A 14,935-nucleotide genomic window follows, 5' to 3' on the forward strand; every position below is an offset into this window, starting at 1 on the left:
GGGATATAATAGTATATGCGTTAGTGGATGCAAGTAGCTGACCGTTAATTTCTTGATGAACGTTGCTCGTAATTGATGTATTGGCAGCGTCAGTGAATTCTTGAGAACATTTGGTGGCTTCCTTAACCACTATTTTTAAGCCAAAAATAATAATATCGAATAATTAGCATTCATAAAAATGCAATTAATATATTAATATAGTAAGGTTTAATAACTGAACACAGGAATCAGCCTGCTGACCTGTATGAAGAGGAAGTTCGAGCTCCTGGCATAGCTGCACCGTAACTGCGGTGCTGGTTTCTTTTTCATCAAACAAATGAGTGGGAATTTTTTTGGCTTTCCTCTTTTGATATGCCTCTCTTTGTTTTAGACGGTGCAATTCTTTCTCGTCAGGCGATAACACAGCATATTTCTCCTTTAGTTTCTGATTGCGTTTAGCCTTTTGCCTAGCTACCTTGTCACTATCACTATAACTACTCATCCTATTCCTTATGTCAATAGGTAGTTGTTTTATAGAGACGTTAAGCTAGCTGAATACACTTGCTTTATAAAGATGTTAAGAAAAGCTATATAAACACATAAAAAAAAATCGTGCAGATGAAAGTAGATGCGAAGCGGAAGAAATTGGAGCGAAAGTAACCAAAGACATCAGAGAGATTCTTACCAAACAAAGATGCCCAAAAGTACTGAACAGCTGATGAAGAAAAAGGAAACAACGTCAAAAACACATGCATGCAAAACATAAACGCAGAACGAATAGAAACATGCATGAAGAAAACATACAAATAAAGCGGTAAACAGGCGATAAGCACCTATACATGGAACAAAAATAAGGAAATATAATATGAAATGTAAAACAGAAGGAAGTATAAAAGGATAAGTACCAGCAGCGCGAATGCAAAGGAAGCAAAGCAGTGGGAGATGAAAGCAAAGAGAACAAAGCAAATTGACGAAGATGAGTACATATGCGCATGATGACTAATCTGTATGCCTTTGTGCTTAATATAGCATTGGGAATAGCAGATACATGGAAGTGGGGGCATAAAATTGACTTTCCAATGATGACCTCAAGCTAAAATCTTATAATCCACAAGAAAGGCATCTTTAAGGAGAGAAGTGTAAATTGGACACTCAGATTACTGTTTGTTGATTTAACCCAGCAATCTTGTCAAAGGAATTGACAAAAAAGTCCAATTTGATAACACTCACAGCACCATAAAAAAAAGAATTTATTGAGGGTAAATAAATAAATAAAGGAACAATAAGTGGACCAAAGGCAAAAGCGTAATATAAAGGTAAAAAATCTGGACTTCTTACACAAGAAATTGTCCAGCATAAAAGGAGGAAGAAATATATCAGCAACACCGGATGGAGGGCAAAATGACCGGGTAAGGCCCTGGAAGAGCAAATGAAACTGCCCTTGAACAGTAAGGCAAAAGTACCTCTTATATATTGTAAGGATTCCAAGGAGGGTATTTTATTAGAAGCCACCACGCACCCTCACAATCTCAATCCCTTTTTTTTTTCTAGAACTTTAGATTTATTTTAATTTAAAAATATTTAGCTCTGCAATTTTGTTACAATCAACCCGTTTGAAATTGTTAGTTAACTTTTCATGATGTCCAATTGCGGTTTGTATTTAGGTAATCCTCATCGACTCTTATCTTTTTTCACCATTTCAAGTTTACGTGTCACTTATCCACTAACTCGGAGCACTGAAAACTCAAATCACATCTATAAACTGAAGGCTCCATGACCAATGAATATTATTTTCTTTTTGTTTTCTATATAATTTACCATTTTAGTTAGGATTACTAAATTGAAGGTAAAATATTGATATTTACTTTTTTACTTTTAGTAGGGTTGGTGATGTTTTCTCTTTATTTACCCTTACATTAATAGATTTCAAATCAAATTCATATATAAGTGGGTCACTTCTTACTTTTTAAATTCAAAAGACATGAAATGATATATAACAATTTAAAAAATTCAAAATTCTATATTAAAAAAAAAGAATGAAGAGTTATAAGCATTCTGATTTAACCATTCTAAAAACTCTTCCTGCAATACATATATATATATATATATATATATATATATATATATATATATATTTGTATATGTGGATGTCTTCCCATTTTGTTCCTTCCCAAATTTATTCTCATTCGTCATCCACCCAAACCAAAAAGAGGGAGAAAAAATAATATTACGTGTCATAGCTTGATCAAGGAGAAAATCCACCTATATGTCAATCAATTTACTATTACTAGAGATTTACTGGCTATGCAAGGCACAGCCAATGCCCAACATATTGTATCGAAAATATTGAAAAATTTCTCGGTCTTCTCATTTCTCGGTCTTCTCATTTCTCTGAACAATGATATGTACATTTTGCCAGGTTGTATGTACTACGTCCCCGCAAATGCATAACCCGTAGAACTGAAGCATTGAAGTGATTGTTAACTTAATTGGATTGCTAATTAAGCTGTTTAATGGGCGAGACCACAGTGGTAAAGTTCACTAAAAATTTTATGACGAAGACATTAATTTTTGCTCTTATATTTTAGACATCAATCAATTACTTCTCATATTGGCTGCCAAGAAAGGACCTTAAGAAGAGATGTAAATCTTATGTTATTCTGGACCATAATGAAGTGCTTGCATACTTCCACATAAACCACGAAGAGTCCGAACAAAGGAGCACATATGCAATATGAAAAATAAACATGAATGAAGAACACAATAAACGTAAATTAATTAAGTCACAGCACAGAGTCTTTCTTTCACACATTTTTACAATAGTTGGTACAGCTCCAAGAAGAATTAGGCGCGAAAAAAAATTCAGAAGTTACCCTTAATAGTTATTTATTGTTTTGAAAAGGAAACGAGGATTATTTGACCCAACATGCCGAAAATAACCCTTAATAGTTAGCTACTGTTTTGAGAAGATGTTATATCTGGTAGGACAAAATTGTCATTAAATGGTAAAAGGCGTAAACTGTTCCGTCCAGAAATTAAAATTTGGAGGGCATTGTTGGCAAAAGATAGCAGCTGCAGTACACTCCAGCATCTTCCTTTCGTTTGTTGAAAGGAAAAAGAAATAGAAATGAAGCAGAAAAATGGAAGGCTAAAAGTCAAAAGAAGCGGAAAGTGATAGTGTAGAGGAAGAAAGGAAAGATGCGAAAGAACAGGAGGAAAGGTGCAGGTGAAAAACCAAAATTAAGCCCAAATAGTGAGCTACTATTCTGAGAGCCTGTTATGTCTAGAAGGGCAAACATGTAATTTTAAGTAAAAGGACAAAAATGCCCTAGAATAGTTATACACTGTTTAGACCAGGATAAACTTTATGAGGTTATTTCCGGAAAAAAAAACACAGCAGCTGCTCTTCTCCCATGTTTTGCAACGTGGATCAACGTGGGAGAAGAAGGCTTAGGTTTTTCTATATATGTAAGATAAAATTCCTAATCACATATGCTATATATAGAAAGCTCCCAGGTCTAGGTAAATTACGCAAAAAACCAGTTCAACTTCTCGAAGCAGTGGGCAAAATGACTTGGTTTGGAAGCAAGTCATTGTATAGGTACCTATTCTATTTGTTAGTCAGGTAATTTAAGAATTTTTTGAAATTTTAAGGCCACAATAGGAAATTTAAGAGAGCATGTTATGTAAAATATCCAAAATGACAGGCTGCAATCTTGTCGCAAACCAAATTTGGTTTGAGAGTAAAGGGAACAGATTGTATGGAAAAAGGAGGGGGAAAGAGAGAGGGCCTGGTTATATGGCTGATGAAGAAAAAGGTGTTAATGTGTAGGTATTTTGGTGTGTCTGTTTTATGGATGGTGTTTGATTTTTTTTTTTCTTTTTAGTGTTTTAGAGAGGGTTACTATAGATATATTTTGGTTATTCAAAGGCAAACTTAAGTTAATTAGCCATCATACTAAATGCACAAAATGCAAATTATCATAAAGGAATAGGAGCAGTACAATTATACAAAATCAATCACTAATTGTTGTAATTGAATTAAATTTATTTTTAATAGTCTAAAATTAATGGGTTTGACTTAAATATCTTTTACTGGTTATTAATACACAGGTCTAGGTAGGGGTGGGCAAAAAAACCCGCCGATCCGAAAACCCGATGAACCCGATCCGATCCGATCCGAAAAATAGGATACCCGATCCGCTTTTTCTTAGCGGGGCAGATGAGGGTCGGGTACCCGAAAAATCGGGTACGGATACGGATCAGAAAAATAAAAACCCGCGGGTACCCGACCCGCAGGGTATATTTTATAAATATTAAAAAAGTAGGGATCATTTTATAATTTTGTAATTTTTAATCCTAAATGCAAGTGAAGTGGCTCGCAGTCTCATATTCTAATCCTATATGATCTACTCTTCTCATTTTTTTTGAAGAAAGTGAATATTCTCGGTGAAACATGAATAAAATGAAAAAAAAATTTGTGAAACTCTGTTATAAAAATTGTTCATCCCTTTCATCTTTTTTATTTTTATTCTACCTCCATCGATCTTTCCTGCAAATCTTGCATCAATTCAATCAAAGATTTTTGTTTGGAGTCTCAATTTTCTATTAGCTAGATAATTAAAATATTTGTGTCATTCATTTGCAATTATATCTCTTAAATTTGTCTCTTTTATTTAGTGTAAGAAATTTATTTTTCTTTTTCATCACCTTAATACCATAAGGTTTATTCCAAAGATGTAAAGAAGTTGGGGAAGATTTTTAACATTATTTTGGTTATATTTTTTCCAAAAATAATTAGTTCTATTCAATTCTTTTCCGAACTTGATTTCACAATTGACTTATTTGAGATGCGGTCTTGTACCATAATATCCTTGGGGAAGTTACCAAATACTTATTATCCTTGTGTTTGTTGTGTTGTAGAAGTATGAAATGTGTGAAAATGGTGATGTACTCAAAATTATTATGAAACTTCGTTTTGTCCATTAGATATTCTAATATGTACTAAATTTATGAGATCGATTTGATTATTGGATGAAATGTGTGAAAATGGTGATGTATGGACTTTAATTACAATATCTCTACCAATATTAATTGGAAAAGCATGTTTTTTTTATTGAAAAACATGTTGATATTAAGTAGAAAATAAATTTTTTTTATTGAAAAATAGTTTTTTTTAGGGGCGGGTACCCTATGACCCGCCCCTTTTTTTCGGGTACCCGCTATTCGGGTACCCGAAAATATTAGGAGCGGGTTAGGGTCGCAAAATGGCTGATCCGATATATTAGGGTCGGGTCAGCCAAATCATATTAGGGGCGGGTACCCGACCCGTGCCCACCCCTAGGTCTAGGATTGCTTTTTATGTTTTCTATGGATCGAATTATTTTATGCACAATATTATGAGTAAATCTTATATATACTGACAATGCATACACTATCATCGTTGGATCCATGATACATGTGCACAAATTGAATTTCAAATTCAAATTTTGCATAATTATCGCTCATCCAACGCTGATAGTGTAGAAATTATTATATTGACATATAATAGATAGATCAAATTTGACTTGAAATTACCCATATATGTAAATGTACATAAATTTTTCTTATGATCTCATAGAACCGTTTTTATTTTGTGGAATCAGAACATACAACCTACAGTTAAAAATTAACCCAGTGTTAGAAAATAATTAACACATTCCACTAAATTGTTTTTATACCTTTTTATATATAATTTATTTTCTTAAATTTGGAAATAAAATAATACCTTTTCATAATTGTATAAACCAACTCATATCCCAAGAAATTTTTTTGTGTGATTCCCCAAAGTCTAGGTTGTTGGTACAAATGGCAATTGAGGTAAATACCCGCGGGAGGTTGACGGGTGAGGCAGGAAATAAAACTCATCCCCCCATTAAAAAAAGAGTTGGGGAACGAGATATTATACCCCCACCCTGTCCCCTGCTTATATAAAGTTTATATATATATATATATATATTATTAGTTATACTAAATACATTTATACTAAATTACTAATTACACTTTTTACTAATAATATATTTTGGCTAATTATAAACTTTTTCCGGGAGGGGGGAATGGGTGACGAGGGGCGACAGGTGGGTCCTTTGCCATTCCTAGTTGTTTGGATTGTATTTTGTAGAGAGCTTTTGGTGAAAAAATTATTGTAATATTTTGGGATGTGATATATATGAAATGAAGAGTTAATTTGGAAATATGTAAAAAAGTTATTTACTAAAAATAGAAAAATTTTCTCCAAATAAAATAGCAATTCAAAACAACACCTGATCGAATCTCATATTGAAGTTTCTTTAAGTAGCTCCTCTAATTTATCAATGTTTGATTACTAAACTTTTTTCTTTGGGGGGTGTCAATTGAAACTTGAAACTCGAGCATTGTTTTCTTTTTATAAGCACAAATTAAAAAATGAACGCATCAAAAGCCAACGACTATGGACATGGGCTTAATTGAAAGTTGAAACAATCTTAATGCTACTCTGGAATTCCAAAGGGGAAATCGCACTTTTGAGAAGGGCCATACCTGTGTATTGTGGCAGGCCAAATTGAAATCAACCCCTCAAGCTTTCACAGTTTTCATTTTTGTGATTCAACCTTGAAGCGCAAAATGTCTTTTTTGACTGAAACTTGAATGGGGCATTTTAGTCGCAATTTACCATTTCTATTTCGATATAATCCTACGTTGTCTTGCAAAGTTGCAATGAACATTTTGTACATTCTCCCGCCAGTTTGCGATGATCAAATGCCTTTCCCTTTCAATCCAGGCCGTCCTTTTTAAAAGACGGTTATCCTTTCTAACCACTTCCTCCATAACTAGACCTCGCGGTTCACTTCCAACACGAGAGTCTGCAGCTCGTTCTGCCTGTTCACAATTAACCCATAAGTTTATCTCCAGTGAACTGAAACACTCAGCAAAATTCAATCTTTTTCATCAAGGGAAACAGCTGCATGGCCATATTATAAAACTGGGATATCAGAATGTGCTGCCATTACAAAATCTGCTCTTAAATTTTTATCTCAATTGCAAATGTGTATCCAATGCTCATCAGCTGTTCGGTGAAATGATTGTTAGAAACATAATCACCTGGAATACAATGATATGTGGCATTGCAAACGAGTTTAGCTATTTCAAATCAAATTTTAATCTAGGTATTTGTTACTTTGGCAGAATGTTGACGGGAGAAGTCAGACCAGATTGGATTACGTTTAGGGGTCTATTTCGTTTGTGTGTAGATACTAATAACGTTGAGATGAGTCAAGTGTTGCATTGCTTTGTAATGAAGTTGGGCCTGTGTGATGATCTTTTTTTAAGTAGTGCTCTTGTAGATATGTATGGAAAACTTGGGCTTGTTGAAGAGGCTAGGCATGTTTTCATTTTTATTAAACAGAAAGACTTGGTGCTTTGGAATACGTTAGTTTCCTGCTATGTACTTAATTCTTTTGAGGATGAGGCACTGAGACTGTACAAAGTAATGAGGTCTGAGGGGTTAACAGGTGACGAGTTTACATTCACAAGTTTGCTTAGTTCTTGCGCTAGTTTTGGAAATTGTCAATTGGGCAGGGGCATCCATGGGACTCTAGTTAAACTTAGCTTTGATTTGGATGTTCTGGTGGCTAGTTCGCTTGTTGATATGTATGCAAAGAATGAAAGTTTAGTTGATGCTCGAAAGGTTTTTGATATGATGATCTCAAAAAATGTGGTTTCTTGGAACACTATGATTGTTGGTTATGGACAATATGGTGATGGGGTTCAGGCTATGAAACTTGTTAACAAAATGTTTCAGGAAGATTTCCATCCGGATGAGCTGACTTTGGCTAGCGTCTTCATTTCATGTGGTATATTAGCCATGGTTGGTGAAATCACACAACTTCATGCATATACTGTAAAGAATGGTTTGTCATCATTAACATCAATTGCTAATGCAATGATTAGTGGATACTCCAAGTGTGGTAGCATTGTTTCTGCCTTGCAAGCTTTTAGGTCAATTTTAGAGCCTGACCTTGTCTCATGGACATCTATGATTGGAGCCTATGGATTCCATGGTTTTCCACATGAAGCTACTGAACTTTTTAAGAGGATGTTATCTAATGGTGTGAAGCCAGATCGAATTGCATTTCTTGAGGTTCTGTCCTCCTGTGGCCATGGTGGATTGGTCAATGAGGGGTTACAGTACTTCGCTCTGATGACTGATGTCTATAAACTAGTTCCAGATCCAGAGCATTATGCTTGTGTTGTTGATCTTCTTGGAAGAGTTGGGCTTTTGAAGGAGGCTTTTGATGTTTTGACCTCAATACCAGTGGAACATTGTTCGGATGCTATGGGGGCCTTCCTTGGTGCTTGTAAGGTACATGGGAACCTAGGATTAGCAGAATGGGCAGCTGAAAAGCTGTTTACTTTGGAGCCAAAAAGGGCTGTAAATTATGCTCTCCTGTCAAACATGTATGCTTCAAATGGAGCCTGGTCTGATGTAGCCACAATTCGTAGATTGATGAGGGAGATGTGTTATCCTAAAGCTCCTGGTTGTAGCTGGATGGAGATTGCCGGGAAGGTATATTCATTTGTCTCAGGTGACAAGTCCCACCCACATGCTAGAATGGTTTATTCCATATTGGGACATCTTTATGAGCTAATGAAAGTAGAAGTGAAAGAATCCACAGAGATCTTCAATTTGTTGTTCTTAAATTGAAGCATTCTGCTGATTTTGTGCCATTGTTGAGAATAAGTATTTGAAAGTGACTGTCCATTGGAGATTGGTTTATATCTACCAGTACAAACAAAAGAATTTGCAGGATTTATAAGGTAAAGAAAGCTCTGTCTTAGTACCGCTAACAGAGCCTGCAAGTCACAAGCCTGAAACCATTTCTGGTTAACTAAATTCCATCACCACGTTGTAACATGCAGTTTTCATGGTGTTGGATCACTTTTTATGCTCGAGGGTGCATGAACCATCACTTTTTTCTTCCATATTCTTTACGCATTCGTCTTATTTTCTCATATTGGAATCATTTATTCTTCTGACTTTCTATGCAACTTCCAGTTCATCTTTTTTCAGTTTTTGTACCTTCCATTATGTCTGCTGACTTACTTGTGCTTAACAATTTCTTCCTGTTTTGATCAAATATCTACAAGCATGACCTCATATGGAAGCGAATTCCCTTATATTTTGTGAAGGAAATACAATAGTAAGTTAAAACTAATACTGCTTTACTCACAATCCCCTTTCTGTATTATGATCTTGTAGATGCCATGTATTTTGCATTGGCCCACCATTAAGAGCTGGATGTCCTGGTCCTTACATTCATGTTATTTGTAACTGACCCGATACTTCCACCTTTTTCTTAAATATTCACTGCTAGTTAGAAGCCAAGGATTGTCTCATGTGATTGATGATCTCTTTTACCTAGTCATTTTCTTGGGCTGTAGAATCACCTCTAGGTATTAACTGTGTGCAAGAAGATCCATGGCAACGGATGTTCCTCAGGATTTGAGGCTTACTTCTTCTGTTCCTCATAGCCATAGGTGGCATTTCCTTGGGAGCTACTACAGTTGCTCATCATGTATTATCTATTACGGGAGAGGAGATATCCATATCAATTGGGCTGCCTTTGTTGTTTGTCTTTAACTTCTTCACGTCTTTTCGAGCCAACTGCCCGAGTTCTCTTTGAATCTTGATTATATTGCCAGCTTGTAATTTCTTGAATTGGTTTGCAAGTATTACTTTCAACTAACTGTGATTTTGACAGAGCTAATTGAGACCCTTGATCTGACAATTCCATTGTTTGTTTTTATTTTCCACACTAATCAAGGAGGAACCAGCTATTCTCAGAACCTCATGTGTGTTTTGAAGCTTTTTTTTTCTTTTTTTTTTTTTTTTTTTTTAAAGGTGCTGTGAAGCTTAATTATGTAAAAAACGATGGCTCCAATGCAATCCGCCGACTCTCGTTCATAGCGTGGACCTTTCTTTAAGGAAATGCATGCTGTTCCAGAAGCATTTAGTAGTCTGTATTATGTCAAGACCTGCTCCTTTTACTTGGGTCTCTGTCTTCCCCGACAGCATAGCAGGTGGTTGACTTTGACATTTTGCTAACCTTTGGGTGGGTTCCAAATGTTTTTGCACTCAACCGTGTACGGAAGAATAAAGAATTGCAAATGCCAGACTTGCAATATATATATACATATATATATATATATATAGAGAGAGAGAGAGAGAGAGAGTAAAGACAAATTTATTACTATATGCATCTGAAAATTTTTCATTGAGAAGGCGGCAGTTTGAAAAGTATGTCCAGAGAACAGCAGAGCAGTGCTCGTGGAAAATGTTCTAAGAAAAATGGAAGGCCCAAGCACCAATCAACGCCGGGCAGAAAGGGAGCAGATGAGTTGCCAATGCATTTGTTTACCAGACCTCCTGTTTCTCATGTAGCAACAAAAAAAAAATTACTATTATTGGTTGGACTTTTAAGATGGAACTCCCAAGTCAAGGTATCATTTGGCTCCTGTGCCTATGCTAGGTCTTGAATGATTTGTTTCCTGAATTGGAAAAAACCATGCTAATCCAAAAAGGGTTTTCGACCGGATTGTTATTTTTTAGAGCTTTTATATATACATATAAAAAAAAATTATACCGTAACGATCAAATAAATGCGTTCAGAATACACATAAATCTTTTAAGAAAAAATAATGATCAAAACAAGATAGTGTGTACTTCTAACCAATATGGAAATTGCATCATAAATTGAATAAGGTTACAGAAAAAAAAAATGCCGTAGAGTTCGACATGAAAAATCTTGGCATTCAAATAAGTTCTAACCAATATGTCATTATGCTGTAGCAGTCAGATGTTGGCATTCAAATTGGGGATTAAGCAACCGAGAAATCAAGTTGGGTTCTCCAATAATTGCCTCGGGTCGGGAACATGGGTCCCCAGTTGATACTTGAGAGATGCAAATCTATAGCACGAGTTTCAAATACAATCTGCACATGATTGGCCCGCGGCCTCGTCCACCCGCTAAACAGGAGAACAAAACTTGGCTTTGAGTTAATCAAGAATAGCACATCTTCAACACAAAACTTGGCAAATTTGCAACTGACTACTGCTGGTTTTCTCAACTGCAGGTGACCGCCCAATAAGTAGTGACAGCAATCTTCTCATATCACGCCCACTAGTACCATTTATTGATTTGACAAATCAAAGCTCTCATTTATTGAAGATAATTGTGTAGATGGAGTGCAAGATATCTCCAATCTAGCCACAAACATCAATAATCCCAGAAAAAAAAAAAAAAAAAAAGAGAGATGCATATATTCCTCAATAAATTTTTTCGTTTCTCACTTTATAAGATTGAGAATTTCATAAGATATCTATTTTAATACTACTTATATTTTACATAAATATAGAAACAGGTACGGGATACAGATTCTTTAAGTTATAGAGCTAAAATTTTGTTAAGGTTTTGCATTCAAGGCAATCAAATTCATATCATATTTTGATCATTTAAAGCTAATATCCATACCAACTGAACAAAAAAACTATCTAAAAATTCAATCTGTAAGTTCACTTTGATCAACTAAATCTATCTATATTCATTTTTAAAAACATTTTTTAAAGGAAGAACATCATCGAAGGGAGATGTGCTTGGTGAGTTTGACCTTAGTTTAATTTAGGAACTAAAATATGGTCAAAAAAATATAGGTGGTGTCATTATGAATGTCCTTAAAAAGTGAAGGACTACTAGAGAAAAACAAAAGTCATAATAGTGGTTCAAGCAAAACCAATTGTCTCTTCTGCTACGTAATTTCTTGTACAAAGCTCTTACTACAACTGCCCGCCATTTTCTGACGCGGACGAGAGACAGCCATGAAAAGTCCCACCGCACACCACCCTCGCCGCCGGCGGGACCTCTCTAGCTCCGGCTCAGCTGGGTCCGGAACTCCCGACCTACCAAGTATTTCCCCGACGTCTACCTACTCATCATCCTCTAATTCCTCCAACAGCAAGTCAAACTCCGACAAGAACCCCGTCAAGGTCGCCGCCAGGACGTTCGCCGGAGCCTTCATCGCTTGCTTCGCTCCTCCGGAGAAAGTCGAGACTAATAATAGTTTAGGCAGCTTTGGTAAGTCTGCTGCTGATTTTGGTACTAGTATACTTCTACTTGACAAATTAAGCTTTTTTACTACTATTTAAATTACTCATGTGTTGACCATAGTTTATTGGAGTTGACTCTGTGGTCTTCAAATATCGGATAATATATGGGTTTTAAGAGTGATCAAGTGCTTGTGCTTTGTGAAGAGCTTTGTTTTTTTTTTTTTTTTTTCCTTGGATCTTGGGAGATTTAAGAAAGTATTTTGAGGATTATGGGTTGGATTTCTCTTTTTTCAAATTTGATTACTTACGTGTTACTGCCATTCTAGAAAAAGAAGAACATTTTGACAAAATTAATTAGTCTTGTTGGACCCTTCAATGTCTGGACGAAGAAAAACCAACTGCTCGAGAGATGTAGTAGTACTGCATTTCACCTTGGTTGAAACTTAAATAAGCTGATTGCAGCTTGATTTTTTTTTTTTCAGGAAAAACAGAGGATGAGTTTTAAGGCAATTTAAGTCTGCATCTTTTTTTTTCATAGTTGGTTATAAAGGACGCATCTTTGGATGTATGTTTTCATAACTTGTTAGAGCAATCCCTTTATTGAGCAACATTATAATGTCTGACATTGTATTTTTAAATCTTTGAAAAGCCAAAGCAATTCACCTGTAACTACAGGCATTTAAGAGAAGCACTTTTGCTGAACTTTTCTGTTTGTTTTTTAGTTTAGTTGCTTTTTCTTCTTATCTTTATATTCAGAGCACACTTGAATTACCTGGTAGATGATCTTGTTTAAGGCCTTATCTGCTCATGTTAAATCAATGTTAAGAACTTGAGAATTAAGAACTCCCTTGCACAATGCCGAAATCAAAGCTTAGTCCTGTCGTCTTTTTTGTATTCGGATGCGTCAGATGCTTCTTCCGGTTCTGGCAGTGAGACGAGACGTCGAGGCATTTATGCCACTTCAAACAATTCGACGCACGCCAGAGGGTCCGGGAGAGTAAAATTCACTGTGGATGAAATCTACAAGGCGACCAAGAATTTCTCCCCCACCTTGAAAATTGGACAGGGTGGCTTTGGGACAGTCTACAAGGGCCGACTTGAAGATGGAAATCTCGTCGCTATCAAGCGTGCTAAATCGGTGCATGCCTCTGCAATATTCCTTCCTTTCTCTGTGTTGACCTAGTAAAAATTGTCCTCATTGTATATGATTCCTACATGTTTCTTGTAGGGTGTACATGACAAGAATTCTGGAGCTGAGTTTCGAAGTGAGGTACGAACCCTGGAGAAAGTGGAGCATCTAAATCTGGTCAAGTTTTATGGATATTTGGAGCATGAGGAGGAAAGGATTATTGTTGTTGAATATGTTCCCAATGGAACCCTTAGAGAACATTTAGATTGTAAGTTGGTTCTCTCCTACTCTGTCTGCCCGTCTTTCGCTATTTCTGGTTTTCCATTTATACGCTAGTAGATTTGACTAGCGTCCATATCTTCTTTCCTCTTGCGCTGATATTTGTTAAATCCTTAATTGCTAAAATCCTCTGCTATTGACTGGTAATATAGGTATGCAAGGGAATGTGCTTGAATTCGCTGCCCGACTTGATGTCGCAATAGACGTGGCTCACGCTGTTACATATCTGCATATGTACATAGGTAAGCTTCGGATTCTTGATGAATATTTAAATCTTTTCTCCAGGACGTACAGATTTTCATTGATTTTTTGGCGGCATTCTGAGCATCTCACGTCTATTGTAGCACAGTCATGACTCTTTTGTATGAATGCAGATCACCCCATCATCCACAGAGACATCAAATCCTCCAATATTCTCCTCACTGAAAATCTTCGAGCCAAGGTAGCTGACTTTGGTTTTGCTAGGCTGGCAGCTGACAGTGAAGCCGGAGAAACACACGTTTCAACTCAAGTTAAAGGAACTGCTGGCTACTTGGATCCTGAATATCTGAAAACCTTCCAACTTACTGAGAAAAGTGATGTTTATTCATTTGGGGTGCTGCTGGTGGAGCTGGTCACTGGCAGACGCCCCATTGAGCCAAAACGCGAATTAAAAGAGCGTATAACAGCTAGATGGGTATGATGTTTCCCCTACATTATTTCTGGCATGGCTTGTTTTGCTTTTTAGCGTTCTTTAGAATCAACACCAACTAATTTTCATTTCTTTGACCGTATCTGATTGGAATGAACTAATTGCAGGCAATGAAGAAGTTCACTGAAGGAGATGCTATATTGACTTTGGATCCGAGACTTGAAAGATGTGCAGCAGCTAATTTAGCCATAGAAAAGATTCTTGAATTAGCCTTGCAATGTCTGGCTCCTAATCGACGCAGTCGTCCTTCAATGAGGAAGTGTGCAGAGATACTGTGGAGTATCCGCAAGGATTACAGAGAACTATTAGACTCAGATCGCTCTTCTGATTCTCAGAGCAGCTATACCATCAGAGGAGATTGAGCAGTATATGCATAAATATGATTCATGGCCACAATTTTCGTATAGATCTTCCAGTTTTGATGAGATTAAGTTGCAATCTGTAAATGCCAAGAAAATTCCTTTTCATTTCTTTTGAAAAGCCGATAATCACCACAAAATCTAGGTAGCGTGGCCAATGAAGAAATTTTCACCATCCGATATTTGGCCATAATACATGATTTTTAGAATGTTTTGCAGCATGTTCAGTTTTTCGCTTTGTGTAAATTCAGCTTACGGAAAAAGAATCAACAAGTGTGTAATTGCCCTTTAAACTCTAGTACATATTGTTTTTATCGTTCTTGTTGTTGGTTTAAATTGCCTCCTCGGCAGTGTCTCTCTCTGTCTCTCCCTCTGCT

General features: G+C 36.2%; 2 protein-coding genes across 2 annotated transcripts; both read left to right on the forward strand.

Moving 5' to 3' along the window:
- The first annotated feature begins 6,453 nt into the window (after positions 1–6,453).
- Positions 6,454–9,066, forward strand: LOC113724706 (pentatricopeptide repeat-containing protein At2g46050, mitochondrial-like). The gene has a single exon (XM_027247582.2). It carries the CDS (start codon positions 6,749–6,751, stop codon positions 8,699–8,701), a length of 1,953 nt encoding a protein of 650 aa, XP_027103383.2. The 5' UTR covers positions 6,454–6,748; the 3' UTR covers positions 8,702–9,066.
- A 2,713-nt stretch (positions 9,067–11,779) lies between these two features.
- LOC140035452 (calmodulin-binding receptor-like cytoplasmic kinase 2) lies at positions 11,780–14,894 on the forward strand. The gene is made up of 6 exons (XM_072076559.1): positions 11,780–12,128; positions 13,009–13,238; positions 13,329–13,497; positions 13,661–13,750; positions 13,883–14,184; positions 14,307–14,894. Exons 1-6 carry the CDS (start codon positions 11,873–11,875, stop codon positions 14,559–14,561), a joined length of 1,302 nt encoding a protein of 433 aa, XP_071932660.1. The 5' UTR covers positions 11,780–11,872; the 3' UTR covers positions 14,562–14,894.
- Positions 14,895–14,935: the final 41 nt, after the last annotated feature.

Source organism: Coffea arabica, chromosome 2c, assembly GCF_036785885.1.
Source record: "Coffea arabica cultivar ET-39 chromosome 2c, Coffea Arabica ET-39 HiFi, whole genome shotgun sequence".
Classification (NCBI taxonomy): Eukaryota; Viridiplantae; Streptophyta; class Magnoliopsida; order Gentianales; family Rubiaceae; genus Coffea; species Coffea arabica.

Excerpts from the sequence above, each read along its gene's own strand:
- LOC113724706 (XM_027247582.2), top strand. The coding sequence starts at position 6,749 with ATGATCAAATGCCTTTCCCTTTCAATCCAGGCCGTCCTTTTTAAAAGA.
- LOC140035452 (XM_072076559.1), top strand. The coding sequence starts at position 11,873 with ATGAAAAGTCCCACCGCACACCACCCTCGCCGCCGGCGGGACCTCTCT. Across the intron at positions 12,129-13,008 it reads TAATAGTTTAGGCAGCTTTG|ATGCTTCTTCCGGTTCTGGC; the intron begins GTAAGTCTGCTG and ends CGGATGCGTCAG. Across the intron at positions 13,498-13,660 it reads CCTTAGAGAACATTTAGATT|GTATGCAAGGGAATGTGCTT; the intron begins GTAAGTTGGTTC and ends CTGGTAATATAG.